Below are 27,677 nucleotides of genomic sequence, written 5' to 3'. Positions count from 1 at the left end.
CAATGAGTCACTGACACAACATGGCAATTGACTCAAATAAAGCTTACAAAGGTAAGAAACATGACGATAAGTTGCAGAGCTATTACACTGTTCTGCTCCTGAGTATACCGTATGACTTCACCAAATGAAGCTGCTTACAAAAGCTTTCCAGAGCTTTATTTCTATTTGTACCATATCGAAGATATTTGGGACTTCAAGAAAAATAACTATTTTTTATGATAAGCGTTTTGAGATTTTTCATTTTTTTAAAAAGCTGTTTCGTCCCATTTTACTTCAACATCTTTATTTCCCTCTTTTTCAATGAATCTTTATCTCCTTCCCTTTCTAATAAGGGAAATTCTAAATATATGATTTCAATGGTGCTAGTGCCCTTTCAACACAAAATTAAAAACATGAATTAGTTAAGGTACAAGTGTGTAAAAAAGGACTTTCAACAAAGTTATTAGAGAAATTTATTACTTCCTGGATTATCTTGTAAAACTTTAACTATATCTTCATAGAATCATAACCTACTAAGCTTTTCAGGCATTTCTGGTGATTCTTTTAGACCAATTTCTGTAATGTCCCAAGCTTCTTTTTTTTTCTATTGTTACTATCCTACCCTTTAATTTTATCAAAATTCCTACATTACCCTTATTCCTCCTACCCAACCCTAACCCTAAATTACTAAACAACTTCCACTCTTCCTCATCAACCACAGCCCCTTCTTTTCAAAACTCACACCATACACAAATACACCCACGCAGACAAAAAAAGAGAGAACGGTAGAAGGGGCTGCTGCCTCCACGCCTTGCCGCCGAAGTTCTGCTGCTGCCAAGTCGCCATCGACGTCAACCCTAGAGAAAGAGGGAGTCTGCGAGTTGAAGGAAGCTGGAGGAGTGTCGCTGCCATTAGCGTTTTGCGGTGGCGCCATCATGGTCGCCGAGAAGAAGGAGGACTCGCGAGGAAGGGAGGGACGCGGTCAGTCTCATCGTCATCAGGTCCGTCTTTGCCGACGGAGACCCCGTCGCTGAGCTGCTGTGCCGCCGCTGCACCGTTGGGTTTCCGGGAAGAGGAGCTCGAGCGGGAGAGAGAGAACGAGAGAGAGTTCGTAGAAAGAGAAACATCACATCACCATACACGAACAGAGGGGGGAGGAGGAACTCACCGGAGGAGAAGGAGACTCGTCGCCGTGCCTCTAGTCGCCAGAAACGGCGGTACCGTCGCCGGAAAACACGCTGGAGCTTCCAAACTCACCGGCAACACTACCTTGTCACTGTTCTGGTCTAGCTTCTTCCCTTAGTCTGTTCTGTTTTCACCTTATCTCTGCCACCATTTCATTTTTCTACCTTGTCCTTGTTTTGATTTATTTTTGTCTTTGTTCTGTTTTGGATCTTCCAGAATTTTATCTGCCTTTGTCTCTGTATTCGATTTGAAATGACTGCCTGGTGGTGTGGTCATTGTGGCTGTCGTGAGACGCACTCTGGGTTTGGTCTCTTCGGTCCGTTAAGACCATGCTGTGAGTAGACTTTACATTTATAATTGTTTGATTGTGCATCTATAATTATTTTGATATATATCTATTATGATCTTTGAATTATACTCACTATATTTACCTTGAACGATTTTAAATTGATTAGAATAATTGATTTATTAGAATTAAATAATTTATTTTTATGAAGTTTATACTTTTGGAACTATACATGAGACTATATATATTTTTATGAAGTTTTGCATTATTCCACAATATTTGATTTTACTTGAATATCTGTTTTTGAAGCATTAAAGTATTTGTTGGTACTCATTTACCTTAGAAATATATTTGAATTCTTTTATGATTGAAAAAGATTTCTGGTAAGAAAGTATTATCTGATTTGATTTGATTCGATACTTTATATATTTGAAAGATCAAATATTTGTTGTATTTGAAATTATATGTTTTGAATTGGTTTGGGAGGCTCGTATTAGAAAACCGTAGTTAACGGCGGTTATGACGTTAACCTAGATGTATCTGGCTCAGACCTCAGTTAGCAGGGGCGTTGCTAGCCTAACGTGTAGGCCACACGTTGGATCTGTTATTCCGTACGGACACACTAGAGGAAATGGCTACCCTTAGAGGTGGAGCCGCCCAAGTGTGGACTATTTGATTTGATTTCTGTATGAGAACTCCCTTATTGATTCACTTATTCATATAAATTATTATTTTCTAACTAAAAATTATTTTCATAATAATGTTTAGATGGTCTCATGTGAATTATAGATGTACTCTCTAGTCACTGAGTCGCAAAACTCACTCCTTTTTTTTAAAAAAAATATTTTTCAGGAATAAGTATTTGATTATGTGAGCCTTTTTATTCAAGAGTAATGATCTGCAATGGGTTCTGTTCCTTGTTGAGTTCTTAGACGTCATCTGCTCCATATGTCAGAGGCAGGATCCATCTATATTTATTTATTTTATTTTTGTTCAATTATGTAATTATTCATTGTAGAAAGTGTAAATTTATCAAAAATTATTTGTAACATTTTTTATTTATCTTATATTCGAATCTGTTAGGCTTGCTAGGGAACTCTTTTTTCCTGAGCACCAGTGGTGGCTCATTTTGGGCTGTGACAGAGTGGTATCAGAGCTTAGGTTTAATCTGTGTAATATGGAGCAAGTGTCCTATGATAGGATCACAGTTGTATAAATAGAAGCGCGCCTATTTGTACAAATTGTGGCACTATTAGAGGCCTATAGGAATGTCATCCTTCTCTTTTTGTCATTCTTGTCTTCTGGTTCTTGTCATCATGAGTCAGCTATCGATTCTTGCCCCCTCTTTTCTCTTCTTTGTATCCATCATTGAGTTATTATTTGGTAACTTTTCTTGAACTTGCTTTTGCAATGACTTTAGTTTCGGTTCCGGTTCGCGATTCCTGCCTTGTAGCAAGTTCTAATTTTCCTCGCTTTTGTGAATATTTGCTTTAATCTTCTTCATCTTCATGTTGTTTTCCATGGTTTCTGATTTCAAGATTTCATCCATTATCTAGAAGATTCGATATGTTTTTGCTGTGAATTATTATCTTATTCCTCTCATAGAACAGTATTTGGATTTGTGGATTGTGGATTCACTTAGCTGCTAATTGAGATACTTTGTTTTGGATTTCGATAAAACAAGTTTGTTCTTCTTATGTTAATGATCTTTGAAATTAACATAATTTTGAACCACTCGTGATTCTTTCTTTCGAATAAAAAAAAACTGTTATTTGGTTGCTTAGGTAGAAGAACTACGTGACGAATATATGCATGGAGTGTTATTCTTGTTTGCTAGATTGGAATTATAATATTCTCTGTTTAGGTGTGGCAAAATTTTTTTTTTATGATCTGTTAGTTGAATTGAAGATCTTTTCCGATATGAAAATTTAGTTGAACTTTTTTTTTTGTTTGATAATCTGTTCTGCTATGGCTTTGTTTGTTGAACGTGGCTTTTCTTTCAAGGGCACTATTTCTTTTGGGAACCTTCAAGTTCTTTCCTTTTCAATCTTAGGGTTCCTTTGATTCTGAAATTTAGATTTCAATTTTTGACTCATTTTGTTTCTGCTCAGTTACACACTTCATATTTTTCATGGTAAAATGACTCAAAATAGCACGCAAATTAGGGGGCATGAATTTTTGTGAATAGAAATTTCTATGTAGTAATCACTTTTTCAAAACCCATGCTTTCTTTTTTCTTTTCCTTTTCGTTTTCCTACAGGTTGATGCTGCTTTGGATTAATACCCTTACCTTGTTGTAAAAAACAACTCAAACCAATTTAGTTTATTGTGTACTGAATATTGCATTGAATTTTGAAGAAGGGTCTTTCTTTCTTCCTTCATTTGTTTTTCAATCATATTCTGAAATCTAAGATTCTTTGTTGTTTTTCAACACCCGAGTTAAGCATTGTTTTCAACACTTTTCAAAAGTTTTGAATTTATACTTGTTGGTTAGTTCTCTCTTTTTGTGCATTTTATTTGTTTGGTTTTTTTTTAATATTGTAACATTATTTATTGTATGGGAAAGTGCTTTGATTGTTCAAGCTTCCTCCCTTTATAGACCTTTGTTTTAAACTTTTAATCAATGCAAGTTTTACTCTCGCACTTCTGCAATGCTTTGCTTGTTTGGATTTTCATTGAAGACCCTTTACTCACAAGTTCCTAATCCATTTACTGATTTTCAGCTGTTTCTTAGTTCCAAATTTATGAACCGAAAAAGCATTTTTGCTTGAAGTTACTTTATCTTGTGCAAGTTAACCATGTTCTGGTTTAAACATTGAATTGTTGCATATGTAAGGGGTTTAATTAAACAGTTTGAATTTCAGAACGCCTACAAGGTTTATTGAGTAAATTGCAAATAGCTTTAATTGTTGTGAGTGATTAATTGATGATATGAATGCTGAATTGTGCTTGTGAAGTGTGATTGGAATTATTGATTAGTGATATTGATTGATTATGTGAATTATGAATTGTTTGACCAATAATTGCTGTGATTGTTGAATTCTGATGGATTATATTGGTTGATTACTGTTGAGCTGGTTATTGTAACGAACTTAGTTGGTAAATTAATTGGAGTTGGGTTTAGAGGATAGTTGGAGAGTTGAATTTTGAAAAGTTGAACTAATTTGTTGGAAATCTGAATTTTGAATCCAACAGCAAATTTGGAAAGTGAACCAGTTACTCAATAGTGATTGAAATGATAAGAGGTTAAAAGCCAAGTAAAGTATAATAAGTAAAATTGTTGAGATTCAATTTTGAAGATTTCGTATAACTGGAACATTAATTATGATTTTTCAAAGTTAAATCGTGAAACTTGATTTTCTGCATTATTTTAAATGAAGCTAGAAACTTTGAAAATCTATAACTAATTCTATGATGATCGGAATTGTATGGGACCAAGTCTGGATTAAGACTGGGAATATAGGGAGCTGAACTGGTGAATTTAAAACTTTTTCATTAAGTTTATGATTTATGGTGAATTTTTGAATTATGGATGTCAAACCTGATTTTTTGCAGAATGCTTAACACAACAGCAGCTTGTTTCCTCTACTGGAAATTCTCCGGTTTGAATTTTGAAATGAAACTAATTTTAAATGAAACTTTAGTCTTATCACTTCAATTTCATAAAAATTCAGAATTTGTGGAGTTGTGGTTTTAAAGATATGGATTTTTGAAATAAGATGTATTATGCAGTAAAAAAAAAATTTAGGTTCTGTTTTCTAAGTCAGTAACCTTGAGACTTTATAATTTTTAATTCTGAAGTGATATTGAGATGCAATCAATTGGAGGTGAAAGTTGAGTATGTTCAGTATATATGATTTAAATTTCAGGATTTTCCATGTTTTAATGAGTGAGTTATAGGACTTGGAAGAGGATATATTCATTGGCTTTTAGACAGAATTCTGCAGGAAACTACTCAACTTCCGAGTTACATAACTCCTTTATTAAAAATGATATTAACTTGGAACCAATTGGAAAAGAAACCTAGATGAGTGAAGTTGAACCATGTTAATTTTTAAGGTCACTGGATTTAACTTGGATTTTATAATGAATTTTGAATATCACAGGCTGCTGCTGTTTTTTGGTTTTTAAGGCACTGCAGACCAGTCATAGTTTTGCTTCTATTCCCAAAGTTAGAATAAGCAAAAAATTACGATTTCTGGTTATTTAGAAAGCTTAATCCAAGACGGTCATTTGGGAATAAAGCTTGTGCATTTCCGAAATCATTTGATATTTTAAAAACAAATTTGAGATTGGGCTGCCAATGTTGCTTTGGTGATTATGTTGGATATGGAATTTAAGAAATAGATTTTCTATGCTATTATCAAATGTTTTTGAGAATATTTATTGTTATTGCAATTGCTGATAAGAGGTTGGTGAGATGTGGAAATAAAGGGAACCCAAAATTACGTTTAAAGATTTAGATAAAATAAAAAGTAGCAGTTATTATAACTAATGTTAGTTTAAGTTAATTGCAATCACGTCAAATTTTAGTTTTATTTCATTTATCTTATATGGGCTTTATTTGTAAATTAAGTCAACTGTGTGATCATATGAAAATATTTGAGTGTATTTTACAATGATAATAAGTTAGATGTACATGTAAATGTTGGCTTAGAGGATAATGAGATGATTGCTTATATTCTTTCGTCATGTTTTACATAATCTATTAATGACATAGTTACTTAATATCCAAGGTCATGATAATAATCTAAAGGTACTTAGTCGAAGGTTTCTATAAAAAGGGAAAAGAAGCATACTGATTTTGTGATAGTTACTGTTAAGTCGCCTATTCCAGAATGTGTTGTCTTATTTTAATTTATGTTTTGCTTGCTTTCTCTATTGTTGATTTTGTCTTTCTGCTTATACATATCATTGCTTAGTTGTGTACTTAGGTATCCTCTAAGATTCTTGATGGAAAAATATTTGCCCCTGATCCGTATTACTCTAATTCATAAATTTTGCATCTTTTGTTTCAATTTAAATTTGTTTGACGTGATGGTATTTATGCTTGAAATGTTTGTCTCGTGTCTTTTCTTTGAGATTGTGAAATGATTCTCTCTTAGTTGCATCCATTGTCGATGGATATCTTACCTGATTGTGTTTTGAAACATTCTCTTAAATTTTTGAAAAAAAAAAAAATTGTCGTTGACTTTGGTTACCTTCTTTTGTACACTGTATCAATTTTCAATGGCGAAAATTTTTGTAAGGAGGGTAGAATGTAATGTTCCAAGCTTCTTTTTTTTCTATTGTTACTATCCTACCCTTTAATTTTATCAAAATTCCTACATTACCCTTATTCCTCCTACCCAACCCTAACCCTAAATTACTAAACAACTTCCACTCTTCCTTATCAACCACAGCCCCCTTCTTTTCAAAACTTACACCATACACAAATACACCCACGCAGACAAAAAAAGAGAGAACGGTAGAAGGGGCTGATGCCTCCACGCCTTGCCGCCGAAGTTCTGCTGCTGCCAAGTTGCCATCGACGTCAACCCTAGAGAAAGAGGGAGTTTGCGAGTTGAAGGAAGTTGGAGGAGTGTCGCTGCCATTAGCGTTTTGCGGTGGCGCCATCATGGTCGCCGAGAAGAAGTAGGACTCGCGAGGAAGGGAGGGACGCGGTCAGTCTCATCGTCATCAGGTCCGTCTTTGCCGACGGAGACCCCGTCGCCGAGCTGCTGTGCCGCCGCTGCACCGTTGGGTTTCCGGGAAAAGGAGCTCGAGCGGGAGAGAGAGAACGAGAGAGAGTTCGTAGAAAGAGAAACATCACATCACCATACACGAACAGAGGGGGGAGGAGGAACTCACCGGAGGAGAAGGAGACTCGTCGCCGTGCCTCTAGTCGCCAGGAACGGCAGTACCGTCGCCGGAAAACACGCCGGAGCTTCCAAACTCACCGGCAACACTACCTTGTCACTGTTCTGGTCTAGCTTCTTCCCTTAGTCTGTTCTGTTTTCACCTTATCTCTGCCACCATTTCATTTTTCTACCTTGTCCTTGTTTTGATTTATTTTTGTCTTTGTTCTGTTTTGGATCTTCCAGAATTTTATCTGCCTTTGTCTCTGTATTCGATTTGAAATGACTGCCTGGTGGTGTGGTCATTGTGGCTGTCGTGAGACGCACTCTGGGTTTGGTCTCTTCGGTCCGTTAGGACCATGCTGTGAGTAGGCTTTACATTTATAATTGTTTGATTGTGCATCTATAATTATTTTGATATATATCTATTATGATCTTTGAATTATACTCACTATATTTACCTTGAACGATTTTAAATTGATTAAAATAATTGATTTATTAGAATTAAATAATTTATTTTTATGAAGTTTATACTTTTGGAACTATACATGAGACTATATATTTTTATGAAGTTTTGCATTATTCCACAATATTTGATTTTACTTGAATATCTGTTTTTGAAGCATTAAAGTATTTGTTGGTACTCATTTACCTTAGAAATATATTTGAATTCTTTTATGATTGAAAAAGATTTCTGGTAAGAAAGTATTATCTGATTTGATTTGATTCGATACTTTATATATTTGAAAGATCAAATATTTGTTGTATTTGAAATTATATGTTTTGAATTGGTTTGGGAGGCGCGTATTAGAAAACTGTAGTTAACGGCGGTTATGACGTTAACCTAGATGCATCTGGCTCAGACCTCAGCTAGCAGGGGCGTTGCTAGCCTAACGTGTAGGCCACACGTTGGATCTGTTATTCCGTACGGACACACTAGAGGAAAGGGCTACCCTTAGAGGTGGAGCCGCCCAAGTGTGGACTATTTGATTTGATTTCTGTATGAGAACTCCCTTATTGATTCACTTATTCATATAAATTATTATTTTCTAACTAAAAATTATTTTCATAATAATGTTTAGATGGTCTCATGTGAATTATAGATGTACTGTCTAGTCACTGAGTCGCAAAACTCACTCCTTTTTTTTAAAAAAAATATTTTTCAAGAATAAGTATTTGATTATGTGAGTCTTTTTATTCAAGAGTAATGATCTGCAATGGGTTCTGTTCCTTGTTGAGTTCTTAGACGTCATCTGCTTCATATGTCACAGGCAGGTTCCATCTATATTTATTTATTTTATTTTTGTTCAATTATGTAATTATTCATTGTAGAAAGTGTAAATTTATCAAAAATTATTTGTAACATTTTTTATTTATCTTATATTTGAATCTGTTTGGCTTGCTAGGGAACTCTTTTTTTCCTGAGCGCCAGTCGTGGCTCATTTTGGGCTGTGACAATTTCTTTGCCCATGTTCTCTATCAAATCATGCATTGTCACACTGAGATCATACAAATTGATCTTTATGAGAGATTTTTCAAAAAGCACTCCAATATGATATTTCATGCAACTCCCATAATGAGCTTGAGGTAGATCTGTAACTTCTTTTAATGCATATCCTTTGAAACAATACGCAATATCAAGAAAAACACTCTACTCTTCTTTTTCCAAAGCATCAAAACTTTCTCAAAGTATCTCATGTATTTTATTATCAAGATGTCTTTCAAATTTATTCAATGCAGATTCCCATTCTTCTATTTTTTTTTTCACACAAGTGACTACCTATTACTTCCAAAGCCAATGGAAGACCAAAAGCATAAGTTATTGTGCAGGTCAAAACATCTGCATAACTTGGATTGCGAACATAACTATTTTTAAATGCATGTTTAACAAGCAATTGAGAAGACTCTGCCTCATTTAATCCCTCTACCTCATGTGTGTCTCGTGTTGAAATAATAACTCTGCTATGATATTCATACAATTTTGCAGTTCTCATTTTCAAAAAACTCCTTCTATTATGGATTGCATTCATCAACCAAATGAACAAAAGAATAACAAACATAGCACAAGTTGGTAATCCCAAAAAGGCAAAAACTCAGCATTTATAAGGTCCCATATCCCAATTTTTTTGCAAATCTAGTGATCCATTTTCCATTCCAATCTAATCCCTGATAACTCTGTATTAAAGTTTGTACCAGCTTTTCAAAGGCTGATTGTAAAATCCCTCAAATACCCTTTTTCCTCTTTTTCCCAAACTAAACCCTAACCCCATTTTCCCAAATTAAACTCACTAACACTCACTCTCTCACGCATACACCCTACACCCCACAGCCACCTAAGTCCTAACCCTTCGTCCCTTCCCGGACTCTGACTCCATGAGCTTCAGCAGCTCAGCTCCCTCCTCACTCCTCGATCTTCGCTGATTCGGTTTTCCCTGTGCTGCCTGCGCCTGCGGCCTTGCCTCAGTTTCGTGGCATCACAAATCGCGGTTCGCAGCGGCCGGGCAACGCGCTCCAGTTCTCTTCTCTGCGAGCTGCCTCTCGTTGTCGGTCTCCCACATCGCCTGTCCTTGTCTCATCTCGTCAGTCATCACAAAATCGGAGTCCCGGCGGCGCTGTGTCTCGTCTTGCCTCTGCTCTGCCTTTCGCTCCTCTCTCCTCCTCTGTCTCGCGGCGGCTCTGTGATTTAACGAGGATATACCATGATTGAAGAGTAGAGCTATTGGCCTCCTAAGTGACCTGAGATGCAAAGGTGTTGCTTTGGCTGAGGATCTTACCAATGAGATGTATCAATTTGGTGTGGCAGAGCTTCTTGCTGTGGCTGCTTTGGTTGGTGGAATTGCATCCCAAGACGTCATCAAGAACTATCGCCAGCTCCATCTTGTCGCTACTCCGGTCCAAATTATGTGGTCATTCGTTCCATTTCACTTCAATCCTCCTTATTTTGAATTTGGCACTCCGGATTTGGTATCTTCGATCCCTTGGAACCACGTTGTGAGTAGGCTTTACATTTATAGCCGTTAAGCTTTTGGTTTATGCTATTATGAGTTTTTAATTATATTTATAAAACTATTATTGAAGAATTTTGATTTGATTATAATAATTGATTTATTATAGCTGAATAATTATTCTTATGAAATTCATATATTAGAAATTTTTACATGAGACTATATATATGTTTGATAAGGTTTTATATTATTTTAGAATATTGATTTTATTCGAATATATACTTTTGAAATATTAAAGTATTTGTTGGCACTCACTTAGAAATTATGAAATATGTTTCTATGATTGAAAAAGTATGATTTGAAAATATTTCTGATAAGAAAGTATTATCTGATTGATTTGATTCGATACCTTATATATTTGAGAGATTAAAGATTTATTGTATTTGAAATTATATGTTTCGAATTGGTTTGGGAGGCTCGTATTAGAAAACCATAGTTAACGACGGTTATGACGTTAACTTAGATGCATCTGACTCAGACTCTAGCTAGCAGGGGTGTTGCTAGCCTAACGTGTAGGCCACACGTTAGATCTGTTATTCTGTTAGGACACACAAGAGGAAATGGCTACCATAGAGGTGGAGCCACCCATGTGTGGACTTTTGATTTGATTTCTGTATGAGAACTCCCTTATTGATTCACTTATTATTATCAACTATTATTTCCTAATTAAAGTTATTTTGATAATAACGTTTATATGGTCTCATGTCGATTATAGATGTATTGTCTAGTCACTGAGTTATAAAACTCACCCCGTTTTTTTAAAAACATTTTTCAGGAACAAATACTTGACTATGTGAAACTTTTTATTCAAGAGTAACAATCTGCAACGAGTACGTATTCTTTGTTGAGTTCCTAGATGTATATACTCCATATGTCACAGGCAGGATCCAACAATGTGTAATTATTTTATTTTTGTTAAAAATATATAACTATTTATCTTAGAACTTGTAAGATATTTATAACTTTCTTATTCAACTTATATTTGAGTCGGTTTAGGCTTGCTAAGGGACTATTTTCCTGAGCGCCGGTCATGGTTCATTTTGGGCCGTGACAAAGTGGTATCAGAGTCAGGTTTAATCTGTGTAATATGGAGCAAGTGTCCTATGGTAGAATCACAATTGTATAAATTGAAGCGCGCCTATTTATACAAATTGTGGCAATATCAGAGGCCTATAGGAATGTCGTCCTTGTCCTATGTGTCATTGTTGTCTTTTGATTGTGATCATGCGTCTTCCGCCACTTCTTACTACTCTTGTCCCTTTGTACCCAATCTTGACTTATCATTTTGTAGCTTTTCTCGAACTTGCTTTTGCAATGACTTCAGTTTCGGTTTGGTTCGCGATATCTCCCTTGTAGCTAATGCTAATCTTTCTCACTTTTGTGAATATATGCTTTAATCGTCTTCATCTTCGTGTTGTTCTCTATGATTCTTGATGTCAATATCTCATGCATTACTTAGAAGATTCGATCGGTGTTTGCCATGGGTTATTATCTGATTCCCTTATAGAATTGTATTTGGATTTATGGATTGCATGAATTTTTTGAGTTACTGATCGAAATGCTTTGTTCTACGAGTTTTTCTTCTCATGTTGATTATCTTTGAAGTTATAACATAATTTTGAATTGCTTTTGATTCTTCTTTCAAATCAATAATTTTGAAAATTGTTATTTAGTTGCTCAAGGACTATGTGATGAAACATATGAATAGAGTATTATTGTTGTTTATTCGATTTGTGATTTTGTGTGCTTAAGCGTAGTGAATTAATTGGGTGATTAGTTAGATGGATCGAAGATCTTTCTAATCTAGAAGTTTGTTTGAATTTGTCTAATTTGATAATTTGGTTCTATTATGGTATTGTGATGCTTGACATGGCTTTCCTGTCACAGAATTGTTGTGATTATGTTGTTCTATGATTTTTCTATTGTTGTTGAATTCTGATGATTTCAGTTAAATGTGATGCTTGTGAGAGAAATTAGTTATTTCAAGAGATTTTTAAGAGATATATGATACTTAAAGAAAGAGATGAGAGCTAACTTTGCAGACTTAAATTGAGGAACAGGGAGAAAAATTGTTAACTTTTGAATGCTTACAATATAATGTTTTATTGGCTGACACAACTTTCCATCTATTCAATTGGGATCCCTTCCATTCTGTTTAGACGGAAATAAAGCTCAGAAGACTTTCTATTATACTACCTTTATACTTTTTTCAGGTTTATCATTAGTTAGATTAAGAAATATTTTTCGTGATTATGTCAAAATGACTTCGTATTTTCAAGTGAATTTTTATGATCATGTTCATTATTTTGAAAGTGGAAGTTGAAATAATTTGATTGGCTTGATTTTAGAAGTGCACACCACAGTCGATGTGTCTGTGTCTTTTAATAATTATGTGCTATGCTTTGATTTCATTGTTGCGACAGTGGATTACATTTAGACGCGAATGCCTTACTAAATGGCTGTTCAAACAACTTATTTTATGTGTATTATCATGACAAAAAAAAAATTTCCTTTATGTATAGATGAGGGTGTGTTAGAATCAACTCTGATAATTTTATTTGTTTCGGTAATGTTTGTCTTTTATTTTTATTAGCTGATTTCAGATATATAGCTGTAACTGTGATAGCAATAATGCTACTTTGTTGTTTGAATTTGATTTTAAACTGGATATTTACTTGAGTGGTATCTCAGTTTATTAATTGTGAAGGAACTTGGTCTACTCTCAAACGAATAATGCATGTGAAGGTAAAATATAAATTATAAACGCTTGTTTTTTGTTGATGAGTAAAAGATAAAGTTTGCTTTTTGGTTAAGATCTGAAATTTGGAAATCTTTTTAACACTTATTTTTTTTTTTGAAAATTTCTCTATTCTCAACTATTGTTTTATTCTCAGAGATTTGGAGAGATTGATTTTTTGGGTTTGTGAGATTGAGATTATAGATTTTAGATATTGGAAAGAACTTCTGGCGATTTTGGATGAAAAAGATTGGCTATCTAATTCCTTAAAGTTGAACAAATTCTTTATATGAGTTTTTCCCTTATTATATTCATGGATTATCATAAAGTAGGCATTGTAAAAATATATATATATATATATATATATATATATATATATATATATATATATAAAATTGATTACTTTTCTAATTTTATGACAACTTTGGTACTTGTTTGCAATGTATGAAGATTGGAAATGTTTAAATTCTTTTAAACCGATGGGTTCATTTTGAATCACTGGATTTAATCTTAAGTTGTTTGATCATAACTTGTTAACGTGAGAAATGAAGGGTATGAATTGATCATAGTTTGATCTTGGAAATGTCAAATTTATCAATATTTTCTTTTCATGAGTTTTTTATTTTTAGTTCGATCATTTATTTTGGATTTTTTTTCATATGTTGCATTTGATCATTCTAAATATTTCCTTTATTATTATACTTTAATTGATTGTGTTTAAATATTCCGTTTTATTATTGTTGTTGATGTTTAGAAGTAGAAATCTCTAAGTGATACTATTTTTTTTTATATATGCTAGCTTCTAATTTTGGATGCAACATCTATGTCCTTTTTCTAATTTGGTCTCTCAGTTATTTGCAATATTCTTACCATTTTTGGCCTTTTAGAGTCTTGATGATGATGTTGATGAGAAATGGTTATGGAATAAGGAATATGGTGAAACTTTTTCGATGATTTCAACATTTACTTATGCCCTAAAGCCTCTTATGCTATGATGATATTGTTCGGTTGGACTCTGTTTTGTTTTGTTCACTTTCTAGTTTTGTTGAAAAAAAAAATCTATATTCTATCTAGCGATGTCAAATCTACGGAGGACCAAAAATTGTAACCTGCAAGAAATAATTCTTCTAAACTCTTTCGTTTCTTTTATTTAAGTAATGGTAATCGTTAAGTTTGGGAATGTTAGGTGTTCTTCTTGGGATGGTTTGTGTTGAAGTATGTGCTATAATCGTACTACGTGATTTGATGTATCGTTCAGGAGTTCCTTGTTTTAATTCTTGTTGAAATGAAATTTGATTATTTTGTTTCATGTCCTACATCTTATGCATATCTCGATCTTATCATGCTTTTGGCTATCCCATAGATTCTCAACAACATAGGTGTTGACGTTACATTCCTTTACGTGAATTATGTAACTCCTTGATGTAATTTGAATTTGCTTTACTATGATATATCATATCTTCTAGTATTCTCGAATTCTTGTTCCAGGTCTTCTCAAAAAAAAAAAAAGTTTTTGATTTGATTCTTTTCGTGTCCCCAATCATCCACTTAAAAAAAAAAAATTTGCCATTAACTTTGGTTACCTTCTTTTGGTGAACTTTGTATTTCTTTGATTCTACTTAAACTTGTTTTGACCTATTGCACTATCTTTTCTTTTATTGTTTCTATCGAAATTTCTTGATTCAGATTTTCTTGTTAAGATTCAGTTGACTCTCTTTCTGGGACACTTCATTGTTTCTGTACATCATTGCTTGATTGAAATCTTAAGCATCCTTCCATGTTCGTGCGAACACTATCTGTGAGGCTTGTTCTTCTCTTCCCAAGTTTTGAATCCTTTCGAGTAAACTCGTGCTTGTTTCGGTGTCACGTGCAACTCCCAGATAGCAAACGATACGTTAGTTCATTAGGACACAGCTTATCGATGCTGAAGTTCAAAAAGTTGCAATTCTAAGACATGACATAAGAGAAGAATGGAGGGAGAGTTGCGCTGCGAGGGAGAAGAGAGGACCGCCGCTACGTGTCCTGCCGCTGACCTCCCCACCGAGCCGCCAAACCCGCCACACCTCGCTGCCAGTTGCCGCCGTCATTAACAATGATGGAGGAGAGAGAAAGAGGCGAACACGAGGAGAGAGAGGGAAGCCTTTGTGTTGTTGTCGTCATGCTGGAGGGCTGGCTGTTGGGGGAGCTGCTGCGACGAGCTCACCGCCGGCTAAGGCCCATTGCCGTCCGTGGAGAGTCGTCACCGTCTGGGTCGCTGCCGGAGGAAGAGAGCTTGCACAAGGGGTTGCTGAAGTGGCTCGCCGCTGCCACAAGTGCCACCGCACCTCTGGCCGCCGAGAAGTCACATTGAGGTCGTCGTTCTTCTGCCGTCACCGCTGCCGGGGTTTCTGGTTAATGGGTATGGCGGTGTTGTTGCCGGAACCACCACCGGTGCTGCCGCTACTTGTTTCCCTTAAGTCCGAGTCGTGGTGGTTGCTGAGAAAGTGGGTTGGAGCTGAGGTTGCGGCTGCCGTAGTTTCGGGTTGAGAGGAAAGGTTCCGTTGACGCTTTTGGATTATAGTTTCAACAATCGAGAACTATCGCCAGCTCCATCTTGTCGCTACTCCGGTCCAAATTCTACACTCATTCGTTCCATTCTACTTCAATCCTTCTTACCTTGAATTTGGCACTCTAGGTTTGGTATCTTCAGTCCCTTGGGACCACGTTGTGAGTAGGCTTTACATTTATAATTGTTTGATTGTGCATCTATAATTATTTTGACATATATCTATTATGATCTTTGAATTATACTCATTATATTTGCTTTGAACGATTTTAAATTGATTAGAATAATTGATTTATTAGAATTAAATAATTCATTTTTATGAAGTTTATACTTTCGGAACTATACATGAGACTATATATAATTTTTATGAAGTTTTGTATTATTCTAAAATGTTTGATTTTACTTGAATATCTGTTTTTGAAGTATTTGTTGGTACTCACTTACTTTAAAAATTGTGAAATATATTTGAAATCTCTTATGATTGAAAAGTATGATTGAAAAAGATTTCTGATGAGAAAGTATTATCTGATTTGATTTGATTTGATATCTTATATATTTGAAAGATAAAATATTTGTTGTATTTGAAATTATATGTTTTGAATTGGTTTGGGAGGCTCGTATTAGAAAACCGTAGTTAACGGCGGTTATGACATTAACTTAGATGCATCTAACTCAGACTCCAGTTAGCATGGGTGTTGCTAGCCTAACGTGTAGGCCACACGTTATATCTGTTATTCTGTTAGGACACACAAGAGGAAAGGGCTACCCATAGAGGTGGAGTCACCCAAGTGTTGACTTTTGATTTGATTTCTGTATGAGAACTCCCTTATTGATTCACTTATTATAATCAACTATTATTTCCTAATTAAAATTACTTTGATAATAATTTTTGTGTAGTCTCATGTCAATTATAGATGTATTGTCTAGTCACTGAGTTACAAAACTCACCCCGTTTTTCTAAAAATATTTTTCAGGAACAAATATTTGACTATGTGAGACTTTCTATTCAAGAGCAACGGTCTGCAATGAGTACTTATTCTTTGTCGAATTCCTAGAAGTGTATGCTCCATATGTCACAGGCAGGATCCAATAATTCTTAGTTATTTTATTTTTTTTGTTAAAAATATATAACTATTTATTTTAGAACTTGTAAAATATTTGTAACTTGCTTATTCAACTTATATCTGACTATGTTAGGCTTGCTATAGGATTATTTTCCTGAGCGCCGGTCATGACTCATTTTGGGTCGTGACAATATTCATTTATATGATTGTATGTTATTCATCTGGTTTAGTTTTGCTTTTCTTTGCTGAAAATTGTTTATGTATACTTGTTAAGTAAATTACAAATGTGATATTGTTCAGTGGAGTTGGTCAACTTGATTCATTTGATTGTCAAGTGTTTAGTTGAGTCCTTTTTCATGCAAAAATATTTTTCTTGATGATTGAATGTGTATCACATTTTGTTCAGCACATGAATTGCTTTCGGTTCAGTAGTCTTTGTAATTTTCGTTCACTTGATTGTTAGCGTCTTCACTTCTTCCTTTGCATGCAGAAATATTTTTCTTGATGATTGAATGTGTATCACATTTTATTCAGCACATTAATTGCGTTCAGTTCAGTGGAGTTTGTCATTTTCGTTCACTTGATTGTTAGTGTCTTCAGTTGGATCCTTTAGCATTAGAAATCTTTTTCTTGCTTATATTTGTCTCCAGTATAAATTCGATGTGTTTATCTGTGTTGCAGAGAAGAAGATCACGGTAAAACACCCATAGTAAAAAGAAGACAACCGCAGAGGGTGGCAAAAAAACAAACCAAATCTAACAAGGAGTAAGTTTCTTGAATCATATTTTCTTTTATTGATGCTTTCATTTTAGGTTCATTGATACTTATTTTATGAATTTTCAGAACTGAACAAGTAAAAGACAGCGCTGCGAAAAAAAAAAGACAAGCATTGGAGATGTTAAGCGAAAAGAGATCACAGAAAAGAAATGATGGAGCTCAGATAGCAAACGTTGCTCCAGATCAGTTTGACTTGACGGAGGCGCAAAATGATTTCTCTGAGACGTAAGATTCAGTTTCTTATACCGTGTTCTTTTTCTTTCTTTGGTAACTTTTGCTAGAACCTCTTCTAATTCCTCTGGATTTACTTACTGGTATTTATTTATCTTGTTTAGACTACTAACTGTAAATCTGGGTAGTGAACCTCTCTTACAGACTTAGACGAGCTCCACACTGTCTGTAAATGCCCCTGGACAATACCAGGTAAATTGATTCATTACAGGCTTTACTTTCGGTTCAGTGGTTTCCAAAAATAAATTTCATGTGTTTCTAGACCTCTGCTTTTAATGTTGGTTTTTAATTTTAATTTGTTATCTTTGTTATTAGGAAAAATACCCCGGAAACACTGGTAAAATATTTTAGAAAAAAGAAAAACCATCAAAGAAAGAGTTTAAAAACTCCACCAATATAAGTTAAAAATATTTATGTTACTCTTTTAATAAGTATTATATTATTTAAAAATTAATTAAACTATACACAAACTAATATTAAATTTGATGAGTTTTTTATTTAAAATATTTTGTAATACAAAAATAACTTTATCTTTGTTTATTATTTTTATTTTTACATTTATTTCGATAAATATTTTTAAAATTATTTATCTTGGTAATTATTACATTTATTTAATTTATAAAAATAAAAAACTCTTGACTTGTATACATTTTTCATTGTTTTTTTTATTCCATCTGTATATCTATGCTCTTCATCGCAAAATATAGGCAAAATATGTGGCATCAGTAAGAAAATTATTTCCACTGCCTAAATCTAATTTACAATGGGCCAGTCATCAGATTTGAAGGACCAAGATGGAAAGCAGCACAAGTTTGGTTCGAGAAGGGTTCAAAGGCCCAATTTGCATGGTGATGGAGGCAAATCAATTGGCATTAGGATGGGGAAGCGAGAAAAACAAGAAATTGCGCCATCTCCATTGCGCAGAACTCCTGCACGTCGTGGAATCTCTCTACGAAAGCGTCCTCGGCCTTCCTCCTTGCAGAACTCGCCACTTGATAAAAATGGTGGCACAACGGAGGAAACTTTAGTAGATGGAAGCATGGCAGGTGCAGTGTCAGGAGGTCCAAAGGTGACAATTATTGAGGATCAGAGTGTGCCAGTACCACAGGACAAACCACCTATTGAGGTTGGTGATTCTGTTTAGAGTTTATGTTCTTATTTATTCTTTCCCTATTATTTATGGATAGTTTAAATATGATTGTTTGGAATATTAGGGGTGCTTCTAATAAGTTAGCCCAGGTGCATTGTAAGGAACTTGTTAGGAAATTTAGACCTATTTTATTTATTGTGGTTGAAACTCACTCCCCTTTTCAGCATTTAAAATTATTTTGGGAAAGGTTGGGGTATCACTCTATTGGTATAGTAGAAGCAGAGGGGCATAAGGGAGGTATTTGGTTTCTATCCTCTATGAAGGGTGTTTGTTGTAAGTTCATTGATGCTTTTGATCAGGGTGTTACTGTTGAGGTTCACTTTGATAATTTAATTTGGAGGTGTAGTGGTATTTATGGCAGTCCTCAATTTAATAAAAGGGTTCTCCTTTGGGATTATCTTGTTGCACAATCCATGGTTTTTCAAGGACCTTGGATTGTTCTTGGTGATTTTAATGAAGTCAAATTTTCTCATGAATCTAAGGGCTGTCAATTTTCTCATCAAAGAGCCGACATGTTTGCTACTTCATTAGGGGATAGTGGTTTGTTTGATCTGAAGACTATTGGGAGGCGGTTTTCTTGGTACAGGAGGGTGAAAAATTATGTTGACGTGGCAAAAAAGCTTGATCGAGTCTGTATAAATAGTAGTTGGTTATCTATCTTTCCAGAGGCTTATGCAGAAGTTTTAAATAGGCTTCAGTCTGATCATTGCCCTATTCTGGTGCGTTGTAAAGGTCGTCCTCAGCCTAAAGGGAATCGACCTTTCCGATTTGTTGCTGCTTGGGCTACTCATCCTGGGTATAGGGATATTGTGAACCAGTCATGGTGGTCTGGTAATAGAGGAATTCATGGCAAGCTTTCGGAAGTACAGAAGAATTCACTAGAGTTTAACTCGAAGGTATTTGGTAACATTTTTGTTAAGAAATGTGAATTAGAGCAGCAGATTAATTATTTACAAAAGCGTTTGGAAGTGGTGGATAGTATTTATTTGCGTCAGAAAGAGCAACAGTTGCTTGATGATTATAATAATACTCTAGTGCAAGAAGAGCTCCTATGGTTCCAAAAGTCCAGAGAGCAGTGGGTAAGGTTCGGGGATAGGAATACAAGATTCTTTCATATTCAAACTCTTGCGCGAAGGAAGCATAATAAGATTCATGGCCTTTTTCTCAAGGATGGAGTGTGGGAAACTGATCTAGAAGTTCTGAGTCAAGAAGCAGAGTCTTTCTATAAAAGCTTATTCTGTCATTTGGATGATGTTGATTTGGGTTGCCTTGGTGATGTGCCTCTTCCTTCTCTGAATGAGGAAGCTTGCAATAACCTTACGGCACCAGTTACTATGGAGGAAGTCAAAGCAGCTGTTTTTCACATGAACTCTTTTAAAGCTCCGGGTCCTGATGGGTTTCAAGCTTTCTTCTTCAAAGAATATTGGGAGATCATTAGTCTTGATGTTTGGAAGATGGTTAAGCAGGCATTCTCTGGTGTTCCTCTTGATCCGAGAATGTTGGAGACTTTACTGGTTCTCATTCCAAAGGTTGAATCACTGGTATCTATGAAAGATTTCAGGTCGATTAGTCTCTGCAATGTAGTTTACAAGATCATCACGAAGGTCCTTGTTAATAGGCTTCGTCCTCATCTTGCGGAGATTGTTGGCCCGCTTCAAGGAGGATTTATTCCGGGACGAGGAACTACTGACAACATCATTATTGCTCAAGAAGTCCTCCACTTTATGAAGAAGACTAAATCAAAGAAAGGCACACTGGCCTTTAAGATTGATCTGGAGAAAGCTTATGACAGAGTTGACTGGAGGTTTTTAGCTCATACCCTTAAAAGCTTTGGTTTTCCTATTCCTATACTTAATTTGATTATGAATTGTGTCACTGCTTCTTCCTTATCTATTCTTTGGAATGGGAGTCGTCTGAATGGCTTTACTCCTAGCCGAGGTCTTAGACAAGGAGACCCTATGTCACCCTATCTTTTTGTGTTGTGTATGGAGCGATTGGCATGCTTTATTAGTCATCAGGTTGATTTGGGCTTGTGGGAGCCGGTTGCTATTTCTAGAGGGGGACCAAGAATATCCCACTTAATGTTTGCGGATGACTTGCTTCTGTTCTGTAAAGCTACAAAGAGACAAGTGCAAAATGTGATGTTGGTTTTAGAGACTTTTTGCAAAGCATCTGGGATGAAGATTAATGTCGAGAAGTCTAAAGCACTTTGTTCCAAGAATGTCTCTGCAACAAGAAAAGAGGGTTTTACTGGGGTATCCTCTATCAGATTTGTCCAGGACTTGGGCAAGTATCTTGGAGTTACCCTTAGCCATTCTAGGGTGACTCGTTCAGCTTTCAATGGTGTCCTGGATAAGATTCGGAGTAGGCTAGCAAGCTGGAAAGGAAGTTTACTCAATCGGGCTGGTAGGCTCTGCTTGGTTAATTCTGTTGCTGCTGCTATTCCCACGTACCAGATGCAGGTCTCTATTTTTCCCAAAGGAATCATTAGTAAATTAGAGTCTATGATGAGGAATTTTCTTTGGAAAGGACAAGTTTATGGAAGAGGATTGAATCTTGTTAGTTGGAAGGTACTGGTTACTCCAAAAAAATATGGAGGTTTGGGGATTAGAGATCCTTATTGTGTAAATATTGCTCTTCTTGGGAAGCTAGTTTGGACTTTTTTCCAGCAGCCAAACAAGCTATGGGTCCAATTGTTGGATGCCAAATACCGATCATCTCTATATGACTGTTTTAGTTATCCTAAGAACAACGACTCTCCCATTTGGAGGTGTCTTTGCAAGGCTTGGGAAGTGTTGAAGGATGGGTTTGCTTGGTGTATTGGAGATTTGAACCAGAATTTTTGGTTTTCTAGCTGGAGGAGAGAAGGACGGTTATCTAAGGAGATGGATTATGTTCACATTTCTGATTCGAATCTCCAGATACAGGATATTTGGTCGGTTGGTAGGTGGCATTTGGATACTCTTTATTCTCCTTTATCTCAAAATTTGAAAGATAATATTCTCTCTTACAATCCAGATGAACAAGCAGGTCCAGAAGTGGGTTGGTATTGGAGTGGGTCTGCTGCCAAAGTCTATGACTCACGCAATGGTTACTTGTGGTTGTGTAAGCAGCTGTTTGGTTGGGAGGAGCGGGAGAATTGGCTTTGGCTTTGGCGTCAGCTTGTTCCGGAAAAGCATAAGTTTTTGGCTTGGTTGTGTCTTAAGGAGGCTCTTCCTACTGCAAGTTTTCGCTTTAGAAGAGGGATGTCGTCATCGGATAGGTGTCCAAGATGTCTTTCTAGCCAGGAATCGGTTTTACATTGTATTCGAGATTGTCCAAAAGCTCAGCTTGTCTGGCATAGGTTGGATATTTCTTGTTATCCTTTGGATTTGAAGAACTGGTTCTTGTATCATAGCAGAGAGCATCCGTTCAAGTTCTTTTCGGGACTTTGGTGGATATGGCGAGCAAGGAATAATGACATCTTTAATCCCCATGAAACTTGGCCTCCGGAAAAAGTGATTTGTCTGGCATTAACTTCAGAAAAGGAGCTTAGGAATATTTTTGAATTACAACGTACGTCCCTTACCTCTACTCTAAATGGTTTTTGGAATCCCCCATCTATTGGTACTTTTAAGATTAATTGTGATGCTAGTTATTTTGGTTCGGGTGATAGTGTTGGTTTTGCTTGTGTTATTAGAGATTGTAATGGGAGCTGGCAAAGGGGGTGTTTGGGAATGATTGAGAGTAATAGTATTCTTCAAGGAGAATTGTTTGCTATTTGGAGAGGATATCTCTTAGCTTGGGCTGTGGGTCAACGAGATGTTATTTGTGAGACGGATTGTGTGGAAGCATTTAATCTTGTTACTCAAGATGGTTTTGGGTTTATTGATCCACTGGTGCTCAAAATAAGAGATATCATGCATTGGAATTGGCGGGTTGACTTTCGTTTGATTATGAGAGATGCAAACACGGTGGCAGATACTATGGCAAAGATGGCGATGAAGTTACAACTTTCGCATGTGGAGCTTCTTTCACCTTTGGAGGAGTTTAAGAGTAATCTTGAACGGGACTGTCCCTCTGTTTAGGCAGTTCCTTATTTTGTTTTTATTTTTCTTTGTTTAATTTATTTCAGTCACCAAAAAATATGACACTGACTCATTCTGATTATATAAGAAATAAAATCTTATCAATACTTGTCTTCTTATTTTGGTTGATCGACTTGTCTTTTAGGCTTTAGCTTTCTACTTATTGGGAAGTAGATATTTCCCTGGACAAAAAGTCTTATTACAAGAGCAGCACATTTTGTGAGACTCATGGCTCTGCAATCTCCCTTCTCATCTTCTTCCCTCAGCTTTACATGGAAATACGATGTGTTCATTAGTTTCAGAGGCCAAGATACCCGATATGGTTTCACTGGCAATCTCTACAAAGCTCTCTGTGACAAAGGAATCCACACCTTCTTTGATGATGACAAACTTCTAAGTGGAGAGGAAATCACACCTGCACTTATCAAGGCAATTGAAGAGTCCAGGATTGCCATCGTTGTACTCTCTCCTAACTATGCTTCTTCTTCTTTTTGCTTAGACGAACTGGTCCATGTCCTTCACTGCATCAAGGGAAACCATCGCTTGGTTTTGCCTGTTTTCTATGAGGTGGATCCTTCTGATGTGCGCCATCTAAAAAACAGTTTTGGAGAGGCAATGGCTAAGCATGAGAACAGATACAAGGATCACATGAATAACAAGGTGGACAAATGGAAGAAGGCTCTTAAAGAAGTAGCCAATTTGTCTGGCTATCATTTCAAACACAGGTAACTTCACTTCGTATACCTCCTTTTTTTGTAAACTATTTGATTTATCAAAGTATTACGGTTTGAAGTGACTATCAGAACCTAGACGTATTCACATGTATATGTATATTGACTAGTCTTGATCATTCAGGAATGGATATGAACACGTGTTTATTGGAAACATTGTGAATAACATCTCAAAAAGGATTAGACGACATTCCATTTTGCTTGTTGCTGATCACCCTGTTGGATTGGAGTCCCCAGTGTCAGAGGTAGCTTCACTTCTAGATGTTAACTCCTGTGCCGAAGTTCGAATGGTAGGGATACATGGAATTGGGGGAATAGGAAAAACAACCGTTGCAACTGCCGTCTATAACTTGATAGCTGACCATTTTGAAGGTGTGTGCTTTCTTGAAAACGTGAGAGAAAATTCAAATAGACATGGTTTAGTACATCTTCAAACTATTCTTCTTTCTGAGATATTAGGAGAGAAGGATATCAAGCTAACAAGTAGTAAACAAGGAGTTTTTGAGATACAAAAGAGGTTATGTCAAAAGAAAGTTCTTTTGGTTCTTGATGATGTTGATGAGCATGAGCAGTTAAAAGCTATTGCTGGAATGCCTGATTGGTTTGGTCTTGGCAGCAGAGTCATTATTACAACACGGGACAAACATTTGCTAATACTTCATGAGGTTGAAAGGACATACGAAGTGCAAGGTTTAAAAGAGAAAGAGTCCTTTGATTTGCTTACTTGGAAAGCTTTTAAAACTGCTTCTGTTAGCCCAGAATACCAGAATGTTTTAAACCGTGCAGTAACTTATGCTTCTGGACTTCCATTGGCTTTGGAAGTAATAGGTTCTAACTTGTTTAGAAAAGATTTACAGCAATGGGAATCTGCATTGGATCAATATGAAAAAGTTCTTGATAACAAAATTCGTAAAATACTTCAGGTTAGTTTTGATGCTTTGGAAAAAGAAGAACAGAGTGTTTTTCTTGATATTGCCTGTTGTTTTATAGGATATGAATCAATAGAGAATCTACTTCAAGCTCATTATGGCTGTTGCATGCAATATCATATTGGAGTGTTGGGTGAAAAATCTCTCATAAGGATCGATTGGTGTAACAACAGGGTGACAATGCATGATTTGATAGTGGATATGGGCAAAGAAATTGTTCTAGAAGAGTCGCCAAAAATACCAGGAAAGCGTAGTAGATTATGGTTCTATAAAGATATAGTTAAAGTTTTTGAAGATAATCAAGTAAGTAATAAATTACAGTAAATAACTTTGTTGAAAGTCTTTGTTCGTACACTTGTATTCTAATTGATTCATGTTTTAAATTTTGTGGTGAAAGGGGACTAGCGCCATTGAAATCATTTATCTGGAAAGGGATGTAGAAGTGAAATGGGATGGAACAACTTTTAAAGATATGAAAAATCTTAAAACACTCGTCATAAAAAATGGTTGTTTCTCTGAAAGTCCCAAACATCTTCCAAACAGTTTAAGAGTATTGGAATGGTGGAAATATCCTTCAAAGTATTTTCCACATGATTTTCAACCAAAGGAGCTCTCAATACTCAAGTTACCCCATAATATCTATATGTCACCCAAGTTGGATATTCTATCCAAGGTAAGTGTTCTAAATTCCTTTTTATCATTTTGTGTGTTAGTCAATTCATATGGAGTTTATTTGTTTGATGCTTCTATTTCTTTTTCTGTTTTTTTTTTACAGAAGCTGGTGAGCTTGAAAGTTTTGAATTTTGATTATTGTAATTCTTTGAATGAGATAGTTGATGTGTCTAATCTCCAAACTTTACAAGAATTTTCGTTCAGAAGATGTAAAAATTTAGTTACAGTTCATAGTTCAGTTGGTTTTCTGCCTAAACTTAAAATATTGAATGCTGAATATTGCTGCAAGCTCAGAAGTTTTCCACCTACTATTAATTTGCCTTCACTGGAAAAACTCCTTCTATCTCATTGCTCAAGTCTTGAGAATTTTCCAGAAATTCTAGAAGAGACAAAAAATCTTGAAGTACTTTATTTGGATGGTACTGGCATAAAAGATTTGCCATGTTCATTTCGTAATTTTTCCGGATTGTTTTGGTTGGGAATGCGTGGGAATTATAAAATGTGTAAGATACCATGTGTCATTGGCATGATGCCACGGCTGTCTCGGTGTGAGATCGATGGAGGAGGAAATAAGGGGAGGGTATTAGGAAAGCAGGAGGAGGGGATTCATGGAATACACACTAACTCCCTCCCCTCTTTAAATCTGAAAGATCTTTCTCTCATGAACAGCAATTTGTCAGATGACTTTTTCCCGCTAGCTCTTGCATGGTTTCCCAATGTGGCATCATTAAAACTAAGTGGCAATAATTTCACAGTCCTTCCTGAATGCATCAGAAAATTTCAATTTATAATTTCCCTCAATGTGGATCATAGCAAGTATCTTCGGGAGATTATTGGGATTCCACCAAACTTGAAAGAGTTCTCAGCAGTAAACTGCAAATCATTGAGTCCGACGGGCACAAGTGTGTTACTCAATCAGGTTTTGTTACTTCTATTTTTATTATAGGACTTATCAATGTTTGAAAGTATGGGATAAAGTATGTTATTGGATTATTAGACTAAAAGAACTAAACTAAAAGAATTGAGTTGATGGTAAGTAATGGTAAAAAACAATAAATTCTGATGGTCGCTAGTATTTCTGTAAAATTAATAGTATATGCTAAACTACTGCTTCTGCATTATAAATGATTGACAGAAATTGCATGAGGGTGGGGGGACCAAGTTTGTGATGCCAGGTGGAAGGATTCCAAGGTGGTTTGAGAAGCGCAGCAGGGGAGCTTCTATTTCCTTCTGGTTTCGTGGCACCATATTCCCTCACCATGCTCTTTGCATCGCAATTCTACTCACCGATGACCTCCCTTCCCCAATTGGAGTGAGACCCATGGTGAGCATTAATGGCTACCAATTCCTCCGTGGAAAGTGGGACACCGCAATGGATCAATTATTTATTCTTGATTTGTCAGAAACAAATGTTTATAGGTGCAATGTAACACAACGTTTTGAAAAGAAATGGAATCATGCGGAGGTTTCATATGAAACACTTGACTACTATACCCACGGCGAGGTCTCCAGTGAGTCCATTGCAAAAGAGATTGGAATGCACCTCTTGAAGCAAAAGATCAGTGGCAGTATAATTGAAGATATTCGATTCACTGATCCATACAAAATGACACAACTAATTATAATGATGATGATACTCTCAATAGCATTGCCCAACCATAAGAAGCAGCCTTTGCTCCTGGAAACATGCGTTGGTTTGTGGACGTTGCTGTTTCTAACACACACACTCTTTCCGGCACCCACTCTGTATGATTTGGATGATAACTGTGCAATTAGGATTGGAAGAATTGGATACCAGTGTTAGTTAAATGACATCCACACAGCTATGTGCGTGCACCACTTATGTCCTACTCTTATCACTGTTTCATTGACCTTCTTCTTGTTCTTGCAGATAACATAAAACGCACACAATCTTCTTGTTTATTTCAATAGTGACAGAAAAGTAGAAAGGAGAATAAAGTAAGATAGAAATAACCATGCTTTTGTACTTGCTACTTGTTGAGCAACAGTTTATATTGATTCTGAATTTCTAACAAAATGGGTACTACCAAGCTAGGAATGCAAATAAGTAGCGTATAGTCTTATCTCAAAAAGAATGCGGAGCACAAACAATGGTTCTAGAATAACGTTACTGAAAAAATATTAGAATGAATGAAAATGATGATCAGAGAAAGTTTATTTATCAGTACTTGTTGGCACTTATGGAATAGTAAGAACAGGGAATTATTTGATTCAAGCTACTCACTATTTCTCAATCACGCATACGAAATTAGTTATGGAAAGGCATTCATCTTCTGTTTGTATTTCTAGCTAGCTATACTACCTGTTTTCATTTGGTTCAGAATCATTCAATATAATATAATATACATAATTAGTTAAGAAAGTTAGCTGCACATTTAATTAAGAAAGAAATAATTCAGATTAAGTATATACTTTCAGGAGATTACACACATAATTATACTTTGCTTGTGCAATACTATTG

The 27,677-nt window shown here is 35.7% G+C and overlaps 1 protein-coding gene across 5 annotated transcripts; it reads left to right on the top strand.

Annotated features, from left to right (window-relative positions):
- Positions 1-73: 73 nt before the first annotated feature.
- On the top strand, positions 74-27,380 carry LOC112751488 (disease resistance protein Roq1-like). 5 transcript variants are annotated; one of them, XM_072217965.1, is made up of 12 exons: positions 74-1,263; positions 1,381-1,498; positions 16,549-16,653; positions 17,320-17,403; positions 17,482-17,640; positions 17,775-17,838; positions 18,419-18,772; positions 23,009-23,588; positions 23,719-24,826; positions 24,921-25,196; positions 25,299-26,114; positions 26,331-27,380. In XM_072217965.1, the coding sequence occupies exons 8-12, from the start codon at positions 23,092-23,094 to the stop codon at positions 26,997-26,999; spliced, it is 3,366 nt and encodes a 1,121-aa protein (XP_072074066.1). In that variant the 5' UTR covers positions 74-1,263; positions 1,381-1,498; positions 16,549-16,653; positions 17,320-17,403; positions 17,482-17,640; positions 17,775-17,838; positions 18,419-18,772; positions 23,009-23,091; the 3' UTR covers positions 27,000-27,380. The 5 variants fall into 5 exon arrangements, with proteins under 5 accessions (XP_072074066.1, XP_072074068.1, XP_072074067.1 ...); XM_072217967.1 differs by having other exon boundaries at positions 25,299-26,097; positions 26,331-27,233; XM_072217966.1 differs by lacking the exon at positions 16,549-16,653 and having other exon boundaries at positions 18,426-18,772.
- Positions 27,381-27,677: the final 297 nt, after the last annotated feature.

The sequence above is a fragment of the Arachis hypogaea genome, chromosome 15, assembly GCF_003086295.3.
Source record: "Arachis hypogaea cultivar Tifrunner chromosome 15, arahy.Tifrunner.gnm2.J5K5, whole genome shotgun sequence".
Classification (NCBI taxonomy): Eukaryota; Viridiplantae; Streptophyta; class Magnoliopsida; order Fabales; family Fabaceae; genus Arachis; species Arachis hypogaea.
Note: the sequence above shows the minus strand (reverse complement) of the source record. Positions and strands in the feature narration are given on the sequence as shown.

Bases quoted from the DNA above. Each gene is read 5' to 3' on its own strand.
- LOC112751488 (XM_072217966.1), top strand. From the start codon at position 23,092: ATGGCTCTGCAATCTCCCTTCTCATCTTCTTCCCTCAGCTTTACATGG. The intron at 23,589-23,718 runs GTAACTTCACTT...TTGATCATTCAG, and splicing joins GGCTATCATTTCAAACACAG to GAATGGATATGAACACGTGT. The intron at 24,827-24,920 runs GTAAGTAATAAA...TTGTGGTGAAAG, and splicing joins AAGTTTTTGAAGATAATCAA to GGGACTAGCGCCATTGAAAT.